This window comes from Cricetulus griseus, chromosome 2, assembly GCF_003668045.3.
Source record: "Cricetulus griseus strain 17A/GY chromosome 2, alternate assembly CriGri-PICRH-1.0, whole genome shotgun sequence".
Taxonomy (NCBI): Eukaryota; Metazoa; Chordata; class Mammalia; order Rodentia; family Cricetidae; genus Cricetulus; species Cricetulus griseus.
In genome coordinates, this window is record NC_048595.1 from 171,069,074 (window position 1) to 171,085,934 (window position 16,861).

Here is a 16,861-nt window from a genome sequence, read left to right on the forward strand (position 1 = left end):
GTCAGGTTAAGATGCTGAAATGCATATTGTGACAGACTCAGACAGCAAGAGATGCTGAATGAGTGTGTATGAGAAAACCAATCTAGGTTGACTATGAGTGTGTGCTACTATGGAGTGAGTGTGGGTGTGCACCTGTGGTCCTGATGCGACCCTGAAACATTTCTTGGAAATGATGAATTGAATCAAAATAAGACAGGGAGAAATAGTCATGGAGATTCTTCACTGAACATGGAGCAAGGTTGTATCACAGCATTGTATGCCTGAGTAAGTACAAAACTATGATGGACAGAAGTTTAGCGAGTAAAGGTTGATCTTCAGACAGTTCTAAATACAAGCCATAAACTAGAATAGGAGAGCTGTAGGGACACCCATTGCAAATAAAATGGAAGTTTCAAATGGAAAAGAGCAGGGTGTCTCTATTCCTGAAAAGATTGCAAAAGGTTCATCCACCTTTTTATGAAAAACAAAACAAAACAAAAAAAAGCCACTCATGGTGCCATAGACCTCCACAATATTTCTTTCAATAACATCTCACCCAGGATATTATGCATCTCATAAGGTCACCCATCAGGTCAAGTTGAGGGTGTAAACCTTCTAGAAATTGAATGGGAATAAAATAAAGAGTAAGATGTAAAGACGTGAGTCACAGACCACTCCCATGATGGAGACAAACCACATGGGAATACTTCTGATACACAATGAACAGTTTTTTTTTTAAAAAAAAAAGTTTGAGCAGCAGAAGAGATAAAGAATACATTTGAGATTCCTAGAGACCTTGCTTATCCCCTGGTTGAACCTTATTGACTAAGAGATGAGAACCACAGAGACGAGGATGTGTTCAATACGTGCCACAGAGCCTACAAATTAGTCTAAAGCCGTGACAGCAAATGATGTCTTTAAAGGTCCTCCGCATCTCTTGGCTGCGGAAGGCATATATCAGAGGATCGATCACAGAATTGCACATGATGAGTATAAGGTACATGTTGAAGTAAGACATAAAGCAAGAGCAATAGATGTTCTGGGGGCATGAAATCATTAAGATAAGGTGAAGGAAGAAGGGAGACCAGCACACAATGAAAACCCCCAGTAGCATGGTGAGGGTAATGGCACCCTTCATGCTGGTCCTTTGCCTTACAGAATTGTATCTGGGGCAAGCTGCTATGCGCTTGACATGGTTCCGTGCCAAGAGGAACATGTGTATATACAGAGAGACCATGAAGAACAGCATGGTGACGAACATGGAGATGAGGCAAATGATGACATACTTGGACTCATAGTAAATGATGAAAACAATGCCACAGCTTATGCAGAAAGTCCATATGCATGCAATAATCACCCCCGAGCGCCTTGCTGTCATGATGTGGTGGTAGCGCAAAGCGTAGAAGATAGTGATGTACCTGTCCACTGCAATGGCCAACAAACTGCACATGGAGGCCACAACAGAAATGCAGATCATGGAGTCAAACACATTGTCAATGTGACGCACAAAGGTATCTGCTATCACCAGGTGTTTATTATTTAGCAAGTATATGGTGATAGTCTCCCAGGCATTGGACATGCTCACCAGCATGTCAGCAACTGCTAAGCTGCCCACAAAGAAGTACATGGGTGAGTGCAGGTTTTTGTTTTTCACTATGGCCCCAATGACCAGGATGTTCTCTAAGAGGCCGATGAGACCCAGAGTCAGGAACACTTCCACAGCAATGCCCATGTCCCCACAGGCCGAAGACATGTTCTTGGCATTTGGTCCTAAAGTGTTGTCCTCCGTGGCATTCGGGGTAAGATTCAAGGAATGCAGTTGAAACGAGTTCATGGCTGGAAGAAAATGCCTCCACTTCTTAGCATCAAATTTACTGTAAGAGAGGTTTGTTTGTTGTTGTTATTATGATTATGTAAGTGTATACAACAACACAGATCATGCTACCATGCCAAAAGCAAGTACACGTAAGAAAAAAGGGTGGGCAGACACAGAGTATTGGAAGCTGGACCCTGGTTTGCATCATTCTGACTTGTGTTCCTGGTGCCTGGAATTCTGTCCCTCTAACACACAAGCTTAATGTTTTCATGGGCCTCTTCTTCCATTTACTCATACCTCGTCCCTCTCAGGTTACAGGACTAGCTTCCATTTCTATGACAAGTACAGCTTCTCTTTCCATGTCTGATTTCTTGACCCCTAAGTTCACTCTCAGAGCATTCCCTGGACCCTATCAAAAGTCCCAAGCCAGTCTCCAGATTTTCACATTTCTGGGGCTACCGCATCATATTTTGCTCAAGTGAGTCCGGATTTCTGAAGAACACACAGACAAACATTCCCTTAAGGAAGGCAGATGTACCTGTGTTCTTAGCACTGACCAGAGCTCCCCTCAAATCATCAATGCATACTCTCCAGGGTGGGAACATATTACAGCAAATGGTCGCTTAGCTGGAGAATAAACACAGTTACTGCCTCCAAATACATAAGCTTGCTTTACAGTATGTTAAGTAGAGAAAAACAGTACTTTCCCCTCGGTATTTTCCTTAAATTCTGAAAAATCTGAATTTCATTGAATCTGACTGCTAAGTATGAGCACAGTATGAAGAAATACCTATGAAATGTTAGACAAGGCACACTCATGGAGCCATTGTGTTAGCAATGAGGTAAAGCTACTGGATTGTAATCACTTGCAATACATTTACACCTCAAAGGTATGGACCCTTTCTCCTGTTGCTTTAAACATCACATCCAGCTGATTTAGAATTTCCCTGCACAAGGTGGCTCACCCATTCTGTTCTCCATGCAAAGGTAAACGTGAATCCTCACTGTTTCCAGGCGGTTTCTGGGAAATATTGTGTCTGTTTACCCAGCTCTGGTCTTGAATCCGGGCCAGGCGCCCCCTCCCTTGACGCTTCACTCAGGATGGGCACCTGATGTCCTCCTGGGCGGACCTCGGCAAGAGAGCAGGACCATCACCAGAGCGCAGTCTCCTCCCAACCTAACCTAGCACCTCACCGCTCTGCCTTTAAACAGCCTCTGCCCGCCCAGATCGCCGCCTCTCTGACCTATTGGGTTCAGGTCTCCAGCAACTTGGTGCCACCGACGCTGCAATCTAGGAGTCGCGTTTGCAATGCCACCTAGTGGTCCACCACAACCCTTAGCTCTGTGATGCTTCCAATATGACAAAGCTTTACCCCTAGGTGCGCACAGATGGATTTTCCAGCTAATGAATCTCTTTGACTCTCACCCTCTTTTCCTCTAACGCACTGATTAAAATTCTGCCCAGCTCAAATAACTGTCTTGTAGTTTGTCTTTCTGGGACAAAGTGGCTCACTAGTGTCATTGCTACTCGTTCTTTGGAAAAGTCAGAGCCAGCAGAGGGTACCAGATCTCATTCAATGTGGTTGGGAGCCACCATGTGGTTGCCGGGAATTGAACTCAGGACCTCTGGAAGAGCAGTCAGTGCTCTTAACCACATCTCTCCAGCCCCACTTTCATGATTTTTAATGTTCACATGGTCACAATATGCTGATCCATGAGCATTTGAGGTCCTTCCACTTTCTAGCATCTTCAACTTTTTTCTTCAGTGTTTCAAATGTTTCATTACACCGGTCTTTTACTTTCTTGTTTAGGTGTATTTTGAGGTTTTTACTTTTTGTTGCAAATGGGATTGTTTCCCAGTTTTTTTTTTTTTGTTTGTTTTTTTATGGCTATGTTTGTTACTGGTATACAGGAAGGCAGTTAGTTTTGATATGTTAATTTTGTACTCTTGCCATTTTGCTGTTTTTTTTTTTTTTTTTTTTGGATCCAGATTCTTTAGGATCTCTTACATACAGAAGTGCCTTATTTGCAAACAGAATTTTATTTCTCCCCTTTTTATGTCCTTACCTTACTGGTCTAGCTGAAGCCTCAAGTATTAAATGAAATAAATGGAGAAAGGCAGTTACTCTTGTTCTTGATTTTAGTGGAAATTCTTACATACAATGCTGACCCTTAAGTTTATCATATATAGTTTTTATTATGTTGTGGTTGCTTCCTAGTATTTAGTATCTTCAGACATTTTACTACAAAGTTGTTTTTTCCCGAACTCTTTTCTGTGTTAAGATAATCAAGTGATTTGTCTGAGTCCATTTTATATAGTATATTACACATTGATTTACATATAATGAACCATCCCTGTACTCATAGTGATAAATATGAGTATTTAGAGGGCAGTTTGATACTATGTCTATTTAGTAGATTAGAAGTAGGTCATAGTAGGGTCTATCATCTACTCAGCTACAGGTTCTTGACATAGTGAACAATTATTACCAGGCATGAGTTCTGTCTTGTGAAGATTTTATTTATATTCAATCAGAATACGGTTGCTTACTTCTATAACATCTATGCCACCATTGTACCAATGGACATATCTTGCCAAGCTTATTGTTATCATAGCCTACAGGCCTCTAAGTTGGGTAAAAATGCTTCCGGGTGGATACTGGCTTAATTTCTCCATGTTCTATTACTTATGTGATGTCTTCCATGTGGTGGAAATATGACAGTCTTACCATCAAGTTCTACAAACAAAGTCATGGCAATAGCTTTTAAAGTTGTTTTTTTTTTTGGGGGGGGGGGAGTTCTGTGGTAGTACAGTTCCCAAGCTAGAAATAAACCAAAACACCATTGGATAATGTTTATTCACACAATGAAATAGTGTACAATCATGAAAACAATGTACAACTGTTGAGAATAATAATCTCATGAACACTGACAAGTGAAAGCCAAAGGATGTATTTTTAATTTCAGTCACATATTTCAAGCCAGATGAAACCAGATTTTTGCTTAGAACTGGATGGTGGTTGTGGATGGGACAGTAGTGAGCAGAAAGGAGTCTCCAGCTTCTGGCTGATGAATCCATGTAGGTATGTATGTTCTGTGAGGAACCCAACTGCCTGTATAGATACAACACTTGACCAGAGTTTAAACAAGCAAATCCATATTAGGCCTGCCTATACTCACACTAAAGCAGAATTTCTATATTCTGTTACAGACCCTCATATTTATATCTTTGTGGATATATCCACAAAGTAAGCTTGGGGGGACACCATCACCTGTAGTGTGTAGATCCCACAAGTCCAGTTAGAGGACCAGGTCACCACACCATGAAGACTACCTAGTCTAGCTCTGTTTCCTACCAGAGGACTCTATTTACTGGAGCATCTAACTCAGGAATTAATACACCTAAGTTAAGGGTTTCAATAACTAACAGCTCAGGCTTCAGAACTAGCCCGTTCCACCCTTGGAAATAGGAGTCTAGGCCCATCACAGAATGGGAATGTTGTGTTGCTTGGGTCTTGAAAAATCTGTATTCTCTCTCACCATTCAGTCATCACCTTCTCTAGGAGTCAGTCTGTAAAGTGCACAAGAGCACTGCAGTGGTGTGTGAGTCAGCTCCAGCAGGCCTGAGCCTCTCTGTACATGTTAGGATACCAGAAGGATTGGTAGGAACTGACAAACTCCTTAGATTCTCTCCATCAACACTGTATACACTGGAGTGCTTCCCTGAGTAAATTCTAGACCCAAATAATACCATGTCGGCATTTTAGGTCCTACTACAATGCAGATTTGCCCCCAAGACAACTATCTCCAGTTCAAGTTGTGTCATTCTCACAAATGGCCCACATGATCTTCATTTCTAAAGATTTTGATTTGTATGTGTCTGCATGTTTGTGCTTGTGTGCACATGCCAGCAGAACCCAGAAGAAAGTGTTGAAGTCCTTGAAGTTGGGATTACAAGCAGTTTTGAGCCACCTGATTTATGTGGTGGGAACCAAACTCCAGTCTCTGAAAGAATAGCAATTAACCTCTGAGCCATGTCTCTAGCCCCTGATCTTCATTTTGAAACTCACCCTTGGAGGGTACCCTGTGTGACAGGCCTGGAGTGTCTGCACAGCTCCTCTGACCCATTCTCATCATTGAGCACAAAATAATGGATTCTTCCTGGATCCTGTAATGAAAATCCATGCCTTTCTCATCAAGTACTTACAAGTCCTGGCAAAATTAAACATGTAGGTTCCAAATATGCTGGAAAAAGTCTCATTTATTGATTAAAACAGTGGAAAGGACTACCTTCTCATTCTTGTCCTCAAAAACTCATTTTGAGTCATTTAACTTCAACAAGGAGCAGTGTAGGGGTGGAGGCTGAGCAGGTAAGAACACAAAAGAGGCAGCTTCTTGAACTGTTTCCAGTAGGGGGTGGCCTCATGGGAACTCCTCCTATGTCTAATAGTAAGTATAAGTACTAAAGCCCATCTCAGACCCAGTTCAGTGATTCCTCAACAAATGTGGCCTAGGAACTCCACATTTCTCTTCTCAATGCTTGGGATAGCCATCCTCCACCCTTTGAGGAATTCCTCTCTCCTAAAAAAACCCATGGGATGGAATGGAAAGGACAGAAGAAACTAAAAGTTGATGCATTTCCTATTAACTAAGAACATGAATTGGAACAAAGTTTTCCCTACTGCTAAACCATCAAAATATTCAGTAGTGACTTCCCCAGAAATGAGCCTGAAGTTCTAAGACAAGAAGAACTTTCATCCCACACCCCAAACCCTGCACCAAAGCTACTCTCTAATACTATGAGCAGTGACAATATATCTGACTATGCTTTTAATTTTTAATAATTATTTTTATTTTATGAGTGTTCTGCCTGCATGTATGTATATGTACTATGTGCATGCCTGGTGCTCACGGAGACCAGAAGATGGTATTAGATCCTCAGAAACTGGAGTTAGAGACAATTTTAAGTTGTCATGTAGATGCAGGCAACTGAACCTGGGTCTTCTCTAAGAGTAGCTAGCACTCTTAACTGCTGAGCCATCTCTCCATCCCCAAGTCTACTTTTAAAGCAAATACTATAGATTTTTATAGAAAGTAAGGTCTTTGTAAATTGTCCTTTAAATGATGTTTAAAAGAATAATACATAATTGTATTTTGCTCTCAGGTTTCCTGATGTATCTAAAGGCTGTCAAGTTTCTTAAATGTAAGACAGCAGTTCACATAGACATCAGTTCTAAAAGTCAATTCTGTAATTGGCAACTTAATGACAATTTTAATGGTTGTGAGACAGCAAGTAAATATTTGGAAAGCAGCCATGCCAATCTCTATACCATTAACACCTCAACAAATGCATGTTTGAATGACAACTAGACAGTGTGTTGTTCTGTGTGAAGTACCAATGCTGGAAGAGAAGAGCAGGGGTTCCTTGTTTGGGACTTGGAAGGATACAGCATTAGTAACTGACGTCTCTTACTGGTGAGGATTCATCTGATGTCTACCTGTTTTTCTTACCGACCTATTCCTGTTGCCCTTGCATATACACATTTAAAGACAATATGTAATAGGATTATGACATGGCATTTTCACATAAAAAAAATCTAACCATGGAATCACTGTCCAATGAAGAAAGTTACAAGTACCTTAATTAATTTCAATAGTTAGACATATTAATTGCTATGGCAGGAAATTCTTAACAGAATACCAAACCATTCCACAATATCTCAATCCTGCCATTGAAAATTTTCTAGAGTCTCAGAATTTCATTGTATTAGCAAATAGTTATTTATTGAAACACAGTCAAAATCTAGCCAGGTAGCTCTTTTGAAAATCTAAAATCATATTTTAATCTTATAACCTTAACAATATATATTGAACACTTACACTCAAATGTAGAGAACACAATCCATTTAATATTGAAAAACACTGTAACAAAACTTTGAGTGCATGGTGGCAAACTAGCACTCCCTTTGCTAATTCTACAATTGCTGTAAATTAAACTCTGTAAACACGCTCAGCAAATCACAGCACTTTGGAGAGGTCAGTTGCTCTGACATGCTTTGTTATAGTTTTTGACAGTAAAGAGAAACAATTCTTAAAATATTACTTAAAATAGATCTTAAAGATGAAGCATTCTTACATATATATATACACACTCACACACAAACAATGCTAACCTGTCACAGACAGTAAATGTCAAATTTATACACTGGACTTTTTGGCAGCATCCTACACATTTAGAACTTATTATTAAAATAAACTAACAGCTGTCAAATGTATGAGATGGTTTGTTACATCTGGAAAGATGGAGTGCACTCTGAGACAACTAAGTGCTCACTGTTGCTTCTCAAAGGCAAAAACCAAATAGATACCTAAAGAAGAAATAAGAGAAGTCAGAGTTTAGTTATTCGTATCACCATGAAAAACATTCTCAAGCAGACTGAGAAAGAAAAACATCATACATTTTCTGAGTTCTATTATTTGAGTGGCTTGGGGATAAACATAAAATCATTTAAGCGTATTTCAAAACAAAAATCTACTTAGCCATTTAACACCACTAAGAACACTAGAATCTGACACAATTTGAAACTCAAAATTTCTGAAAATCTTGATCATAGTAAGGACTTCTATGAGGCTATGATTGAGAAAATGGGAACCTGGTCAACTAGATTAGTTCTCCCACTTAGCCCAAGCCTTAAACTGCATTCTCCTATGATGACATATAGTCAACTCATATTTGTGGGGATTAGGTGAATTATAACAGATGACATGATTACAGCAGCCCAGATACTACTGAACACTTACTAATCAATATTGTTACTTCTCAGAGTTTGCTGGTTTGAAGATCTACCTTTAAAACCCTCCATCTATCTTTCCCTCTTCAGCATTTAAATTGCCCAGCAATATTTATTTGTGCTTGTTTCTTCCACTAAACTCTAGAAGGCAGACTTGTTTGTGTTTTATCACCTGAAGTCCTTTCATATAATTCTGTAAGTCAACATTCAATGTTTACTAGTATTTCTCTGATTACTACTTTTGCCTTTAACATAATTAACAAACATTTAAATGGACAGTAGGAACTGTGTTCAAGTTCCCAAGGCATTCATTCATGTAAAAGATTAGGATCTTTTTATCTTAACATTAAGGATCTGCAAGCTCAAGTCCTCTACATCACTCTCCTGCTGAAGGCCAGGTCTTACACATCTACCAGGACTGTGGAATATCCTCTGAAGATACCAGTCTCAAGGCAGAATGTATCTGTGTAACACCTGTTTCCAAACATGCTCCCTAAGAGCCCCCCTTACTCTGCTTTGCTTAGTGTTCTATCCCATGGATATTACTTTACTTGGTCAACATATGAATGGCCAAGTAAAGTAATATCCATGGGAATATACTGTAAGCCAAACAATTCAACAGAATCCTGAGGTGAAGACAGGTAGCTGCTTATTAACAAATATGTAATGAAAATATGTATGCTCATGAAAGTATGTTGAGTAACAGTCTACAGAGATTTCCTTTTGTCATTATGCAGACGTGCAAATGGAGATTTTACATATGTAAGTATGTGGGAGATATGTGTTTCTATGTATCAGCATAAACACAAACTATATCAGGAAAAACTCTAACATTTTCAAGTTTTAATGATACCCTTAAAACAGAATCACTGACACTGTCCATTAACTGGATGACATACTTACTTGTAGCTTCCCATTCTGACTTACTTAAGGTTCCCTAAAATTATAAAAGGAAAGAAACTTTAGAGTCAATGCAGAAGTAAACACAAGCTTTTGTTTTAATAAAGAATGGGTGGCTAACTCCCAACCTCACCATAAAAACACATACAATGCACATAATATGATATACACATCTAAAAACAATCAGTAACTTTCTGAAAAAAATAAAAATAAAAACACAGCCTCAGTTTATAAATATTCATTGTTCATGGTATTGGGAAGTAGCAAATGTTTTAGCAAGAAAATGCAAAGTTCTTTATAGGAAGTTAATTTCAATGCTGAGTTGTTGTTGGAGGAGTGGTAATAACTGAAACAAACATCTACCTTGAACCTATTACTTAAAAATGAAAAACATTGTGTTTTACCAAAAGAACCACAAATGATGCATCATAAATAAATTGTACTTGCCAAAAAAAAAATTCAATACGGTAAGGTATGTGCAGTTTTGCATAGGCCACTGACTTCATAAGACCTAGTATCAGTTCTAGGACCCAGTAAGTTTGAAGAAATTACAAGGGAAGAATATTCTAAGATGTTAAGAGAAATGTACTAGCCGGGCGTTGGTGGCACACGCCTTTAGTCCCAGCACTCAGGAGGCAGAGGCAGGCAGATCTCTGTGAGTTCGAGGCCAGCCTAGAGCAAGTTCCAGAACAGCCCTCCAAAGTCACAGAGAAACCCTGTCTCGAAAAAACAAACAAAAAACCAACAAAGAGAGAAGAGAGAGAGAGAGAGAGAGAGAGAGAGAGAGAGAGAGAGAGAGAGAGAGAGAGAGAAATGTACTATGAAAATATCTGCAATTTTCACTGGGGCTATTAAGGCTTGACTTACCACCACACAGTTAATTTTTTAAAAGTGAGTCTGCATAAAATCAATACAAATGAAAATATACTATTCTCCCATCTTCTATTTACATCCACAGAGCTTGGAATTTTGTCTCTGGAACAGAATTAGCAAGGAATCTTGCAAACCAAGCCTATGATTTTTCTTCCCCACCCTTAGCTGTCCCATAAAAGCTTTCTATACTACTCACTGAAATATATTTTATGTTCTATAGCATCAAAGTTATCACAACTTAGGGGGGACATTATTATTTGCCACGTTTGTAACCCTTAAATGAAGCCCAAGCACTATGAACAACTGAAATGACCTCGGTCTCCACACACACATGCTCCTTTTCCGACTGAGAACGCTGGAAACTTACCAGAGGTAATCTTACTTGACTGTTCTTCATGTACTCTGCTGCATGTGCATAGTCACCAACCTTTTCAGAGGCAAGTTTAGAGTTCTCATTTGCAGGGTATGGCTAAGGAAGCAAATATAGTCTAGTTAAGAGATCTCACTACACTTACAATAGTTTGACAGAGTAAACCACTGAAATTGTAAAAATAATCCTTAAGTATTGCTTTACAACTACACATACATCTTTTCTTTTAAAAATGTGTGTCCCCGCACGGGAGCGCCTGTGTGTGTGTGCACAAGTGCGCATGAAAGGTGCGTCAGTACCCACAGCAAGCAGAAGGCCCTTGGGGATCCCCTGAGGCTAGAGTTACAGATGGTTGTAAGCCACCTAATACGGGTACTGGGAATTAAACTCAAATCCTCTGCAAGAGCAGCAAGTGCTCTGAATTGCTAAGCCACTTCCCCAGGCCCTATTCAGTTTTCACATAAGAGAAAAGGGCAGGGAGGGAATTATCTCCAAACTGTTGGTCAACTTCTATCATAATGTTAGACTATTTACAGCTTGGACAAACTATATAATTTAATCCTCAAAAGGGGTCATTTAGCAGAAAACATTTACATCTTGACTTCTGGCAAAGGGCTTTTTCTGTTATAATCTAAAAATTACTCCCCTCCCCCACTTTTTTTAGGGTATGTGTAGATGTAGACCAGAGGTCAACCTTGGATTGATCATCCACCTTAGTTTTTGAGACAGGTCTCTCACAGTTCTGGAGCTCGGTGGTCAGGTCATCTCCGCCCTTACGATTACCACCAGCAGCCTATGCCCAGTTATTTTATAGGTTCTGAGGCTCTAACTTAGGTCTTCCAACTGAGACATCTCTCAGCCCCTTCTCATTTTTCTTTAGGAATATCCTACTGCATATCCAGGTATTAGAAATAAAGCTGTTTATTTGCTGTTTTGAGAACAATAGGTTGCTGTACCTGGTAACATGTAACTATAATCCTGGTATTCAGGATACACAGAAACACTGCCAGTTCTAGGAAAGCGTAGACTACATAATAAGACCTTTTATGAAATTATTTTGGTTTTGTGGGTCCTGCACATTCTTAGCATTCACAGCTTTACTTTTTATCCAATCTTAACAACAGTAATGGTAAAAGTTTACTCTAAGTTTCAACCTCTTGACTTTAGTATTACTGTATCACAAAGCTTCAGGACTTTATTCTGAATGGGTCTCACTTACTCTGTTGTAATCCAGTCAACGTACTGGTTACCAACTCCACAGCGAGATGGTCTGTGGATCTGCAGACACCTCCTCCTTTACAGATGACCAAATAAAAGGTAAGAACTACAAACTGCCTCCCCCAACAGCAACAACAAACCTTACATAGTGTATGTAAGCTAGTACTTTTCAAAGGAGTAATTCTTCAAGAAATGCCTCCCAAGAAAGTTCTCAGTGAAAACAGAAGGTGAGCACCAGACTGTTGTGATCCCAGTGTCTTGGCCCTTAGCCTCCCAGTTGTCCTTCCTCCTGAGGACTATGGAAAGTTGTAAAGGGCTAGTGTGGAAGCCTGATGTTTTGCAAATAATAAGAACCCCTTAAAATCTTTGGTTTGGATTAAAGCTCCAAAAGCATGATCACTTTTTCCACCCTTGGTCTCAATGACATTCACAGGCTCACAGGAGGAGCTTAGTCATGAAATAAAGAACCAAAACACTTTTCCAAACAACAGGCTATTTCTGCTTATGCTCCCAGACAGCCAGGGTCATATCAAGGACAGGATCAAGAAGGCAAACTGAGAAAAGCAGTGTGCTTAAGACAGGAAGTTATTAGTAACAACACTCCAAACATCTGTTTTCCCATGCTTCTGTCTACATCTTGCTGCCTTCCTTTTTATATACTCATTACACTTTGAATACCAACACATACTACCTACTCTTAACACTGTGATGGATTCAAGGCCTATATGTTGGTCTCATTAAAAAAATTTAAAATCCTTGTTCTCGTTTATCTATTGAAATACATTTTAAATCAATTACAGAAATCCATTGTTTATATACTGAAAGAAAGCAATGGTCCAATGGTTGAATGAGCATGTACTGCCTATCAGGGAAGAGCAATTTGCTAAGGGACACAAACATGTCAAGAATTACAGCTTCTCCTTTTCCTTTCTACCGCAGGGCAAATAAAACCAAGCTCCTACCCTAACATAAAGCCAATAAAAATATTCATAATTCTAAAATACAAGACACATATAAAACATTCTTAATTCTAAGGATGTATAGCTGAACAGTTTATTAATTACAGGTTTCAAAAGTCAATTAGTATTTCAGGATCTTCCCATTAGGCAATTCAGGGGAATAACCATGGTTGAAACTTCAATAGGAGAATGATGGCTGGCCACCCATAAAAGCTGAATTATTTAACAGTTATGTGACCCTGAACTAATATTGGCTGCCCATTTGTTTAAAAGTGTTTTGCTACTTTCATGGGTTGAATATAAGCAAGACAGGCTAGGTTTCAAGCACTTAAAAATATTCTACGTTGATGGATCTCACACCTCAGCCCAGGATTCAGGAGCAGCAAGACAACTGCTGTAAATTTGAACTTCAACTCTTTACATAGTGAATTCCAGGCCAAGTAGTAATACAGAATGAGACCTTGTCTCATAACAAACAAGACAAAAACAAAGAAAAAAGTTTAAAAAATGAGACAATACTCTAAATTAAATGAAACATCTTAAATTTTGCACAACTATATTCTACTACTCTATGATTCTAACAAATAAAATGTACATCGATTACTTTACATTTCTTTAATAAAAGGAAAAGGGAGAGCAAGCAATGACTGTGTAGTCTTTCACTGCTGCACTGGGAGAGCAAGCAAGGACTGTGCAGTCTCTCACCGCTGCACTGGGTGAGCAAGGACTGTGCAGTCTCTCACTGCTGCACTGAGAGAGCAAACAAGGACTGTGAAGTCTCACTGCTGCACTGAGAGAGCAAGCAAGGACTGTGCAGTCTCTCACCACTGCACTGGGAGAATAAGCAAGCACTGTGCAGTCTCAGCTTCAGTATATATCAAATTATCAAAATGTTAATAGAGTGTCATCAGAGAACAAATTTCCCCCTGGTATGAGCTCGTCCTAAGCCCTGGCCAGGAGGGTCCTAAACTGCTAACGTAGTCATAGAGAACTGTTCTTCTAGATAGGGAGGTCTTGATTTTTACCCAGTGCGAAACATGCCTGTCACAGCAGGGATATGGGTACTACAGGTAGGTATCTAATAGGTAGAGGCCAGAGCACAGAACGGAATTCTTTCCAGTCCACAATGCCAATAGTTCTGAGACTGACAAATCTACCTGGGAAACAGAATTTGTTAAGAGTACCACTCATTCACTCACCAAATGTTTACTGAACATCCACTATGGCTGTCTTTATCAGCCTCTGCTCTTAAAGGTAGAGTATCTACAGCAACTGTAAACTTGCACAACACACCTAACCACAATTTTAGAAGAACCTTGAAAAAGGAGCCCAAACTACCAAAGAAATTCACCACATCCTAGAATCTCTATTCCTTTTCTTTATACTTACCTCCAGGGCCTGCATGCGTTTCAAGAGCATTTTGTTTTCATTGTTCTTAATCTTTTCTTCATAGAATTCCCGAAATGTTTTTTTATATATTAGCTTCATATTGTACTTCTTTGCCATTCTGTCCAAAAAAGATTAATGAAAAGGCTTTCAAATGTTTGTAATTTCTTTTAAAAATTATCACATCAAACTTATGTGTGTGTGCTTGTGGGTGGTGGACAAAGTACAACCTGAGGGTACTGGCTGTCTCCTTCCATGATGTGGGTCCCAGAGACTGAAGGGGTCATCATGCCTGGCACCAAGTGTCATCTCTCTGATCCTCTAATTTTACAGTTTACTTTGTAAGTGATAGCAGTGACATTTGGGTTTAACTAAAGAAACTACTATTTACTTATGTAGAACAGAATAATACAAATGAAGGATGAGTAACAACTCACATGCCTATGAAGAAAACTATTCTAAATGTCCATAAGCTACAGACACAAAGGTCCTGGAACAAAGGGCCATACAGAGTACTTTTCTATCAGTTCTACTTTATTTACTTCCCCACATATGCACATGATGACCACATCTTTCTTAAAGTATTCATATTCTCTGGTAATTTTTTTTTTTTTGTCAAAAGTATATCTTGGATGGCTTCTTGCAATTGTTTTACAGGTTTCCCTTTAACCTAACTTCTAATTGTTAAGGTTTTGAAGTTTGCCTCAGAACCAATTTACATCTCTGAACCAACTACATGGAATGTTGGAAGCTGTCTGCAGTTCGATTTTTTGTGACCCTGATTAGCATCACACACTGCTCATTAGATATCACTCCTGGATGTGTCAGACACTAGCTTCTCATCTTCATCACTGCCATGAATTCATCTATCTTCTATCCTCCCTGTGATCAATCCATCATAAAATTCTTTCTCTTACCTATAACATGTCTACTTCAAACAGCTCCACTTCTTACCACATTCATTCACTGCCATTCTATATCAATCACTAGCACCATCATGCTACCCTCTGCTTCCAGTCCTACTTTCCCTCAATGAACTTTCCCAGCTACAGTTACATTAAGCTTTCAAATATACAAAGTTGGTCATATTACTTTCCTTTTTAGTTCCCTTCGCTGGGCTCCAAGACATAATTCAAAATCCTTGAACATGGTCTCCAAGTGATACTGCTGTCTCTTAACAGCTAGTCTTTGGTTCAGCCCCACTAGTTTTCCTTCTTCTTGGCTCAGCCTCTTTGCCACTTCCTGAGTTTCGTAGGAACATCCTTCCTGGCTTCTACAACCATATCCCATTCTACCTAAACACTACTCTTTACAATTCTCTTCCTAGAGATGATTTCAGGTAGTGGGTAAAGGGGGAAAAACATATAATACAAAGCTTGAGTGAGGGACAGTTGAAAGGAGGTAGTGCTGGGCACATCAGAGGCTCCTGGCACAGGTACACTGCAGAAGACACACATAAAGACTGGGTAGCTGCTGCACACCTTTAATCCCAGCACTCGGGAGGCAGAGGCAGGCGGATCTCTGTGAGTTCGAGGCCAGCCTGCTCTCCAGAGTGAGGGCCCGGATAGGCTCCAAAGCTACACAGAGAAACCCTGTCTCGAAAAGCACCCCCCCCCAAAAGACTGAGTTGTTAACCAAGCTAGCCCTTCTTGGAGACAGCATGAACATAGGTACTTCTTTTATTCAAGACAACTCAATTATAATAAATCTCCAAGACAAGCCACTAGAAACAAAAGCAAGTTATATGCAAGGGGAGATAAAAAAGGAAAAACTCATCATTACAAAGAACCTAATTTGAGCAATCTGAATGGATGTTTCAGCAAGTTAATTACATTATTGTTCAGTTTCTTAAGTAGATGGCAAGAAGCCATCTCAACCTCAAAAATTTTAGATTTAACATTTAGATCACCAAGTGCCTGCACAAATAAATACATTTAAAAAACTGATGCATTAGGCTATAGCCATGGGATTTCTTGGTGAGACTATTGTGTCTTTTATCCCACCCACCACTTCTCTTCCCTTGACTTAGCCCCAGAAGGACGAACATAAGCAGGCTTTCTTGGTGTGACTTCTCAGCTCCCTACAATGAGATATTTTCTTCAGTTCTTGCCCCACATATGACACACTGCTGATAAGGCCCCTTTCTCCACTCCCCTCAACTCTAGAACCTCGACCCGAGTCCTGGCCCATACTTCTATTAGGGTTTAGACACCTCAACCACACGTGAACCTGTCCAGTGACTTCACTGAGCCAAACACACAAGTGGAATATAATCAATCCATTGAAAAACCTATATTGGAATCACAGAGTCTCACCAGTCAAAAATCAAAAGTATTTAATTAACAGAGCTGGAAGCTCCTCCTACCTAAGATGAAATCAATTAACAGAAAAATCAGAAACAGATTCCCACTTGACACAGGTAGACTAGAAATTCTTTACTAAATACACAGGCAACAAACTAACTCCAGATGACCAGATCCCATAACAAAACACAAGCAACAGGAAAAGGCCACAAGGATATGGGCAGCACTAACTGGACTTAATAGGTTACATCATCATCATAGAAAAG

At 39.6% G+C, this 16,861-nt stretch overlaps 2 protein-coding genes across 3 annotated transcripts in view; both read right to left on the reverse strand.

The window, feature by feature from the left end:
• Positions 1-704: 704 nt before the first annotated feature.
• On the reverse strand, positions 705-2,014 carry Mc5r (melanocortin 5 receptor). The gene has a single exon (XM_035440082.1). The coding sequence runs from the start codon at positions 1,811-1,813 to the stop codon at positions 839-841; it is 975 nt and encodes a 324-aa protein (XP_035295973.1). The 5' UTR covers positions 1,814-2,014; the 3' UTR covers positions 705-838.
• Positions 2,015-4,634: 2,620 nt separating this feature from the next.
• The window catches only part of Rnmt (RNA guanine-7 methyltransferase), a 30,587-nt gene continuing 18,360 nt past the window's right edge, over positions 4,635-16,861 (reverse strand). For both annotated transcript variants that reach the window (XM_027402666.2, XM_027402667.2), the window contains exons 8-11: positions 14,296-14,413; positions 10,727-10,828; positions 9,490-9,523; positions 4,635-8,163 (exon numbers count right to left, since the gene is read on the reverse strand). In XM_027402666.2, coding sequence (XP_027258467.1) covers positions 8,126-8,163; positions 9,490-9,523; positions 10,727-10,828; positions 14,296-14,413 — 292 coding nt within the window. In that variant the 3' untranslated portion in view covers positions 4,635-8,125. The remainder of the gene's footprint in view (positions 8,164-9,489; positions 9,524-10,726; positions 10,829-14,295; positions 14,414-16,861) is intronic.

Excerpts from the sequence above, each read along its gene's own strand:
- Mc5r (XM_035440082.1), bottom strand. The coding sequence starts at position 1,813 with ATGAACTCGTTTCAACTGCATTCCTTGAATCTTACCCCGAATGCCACG.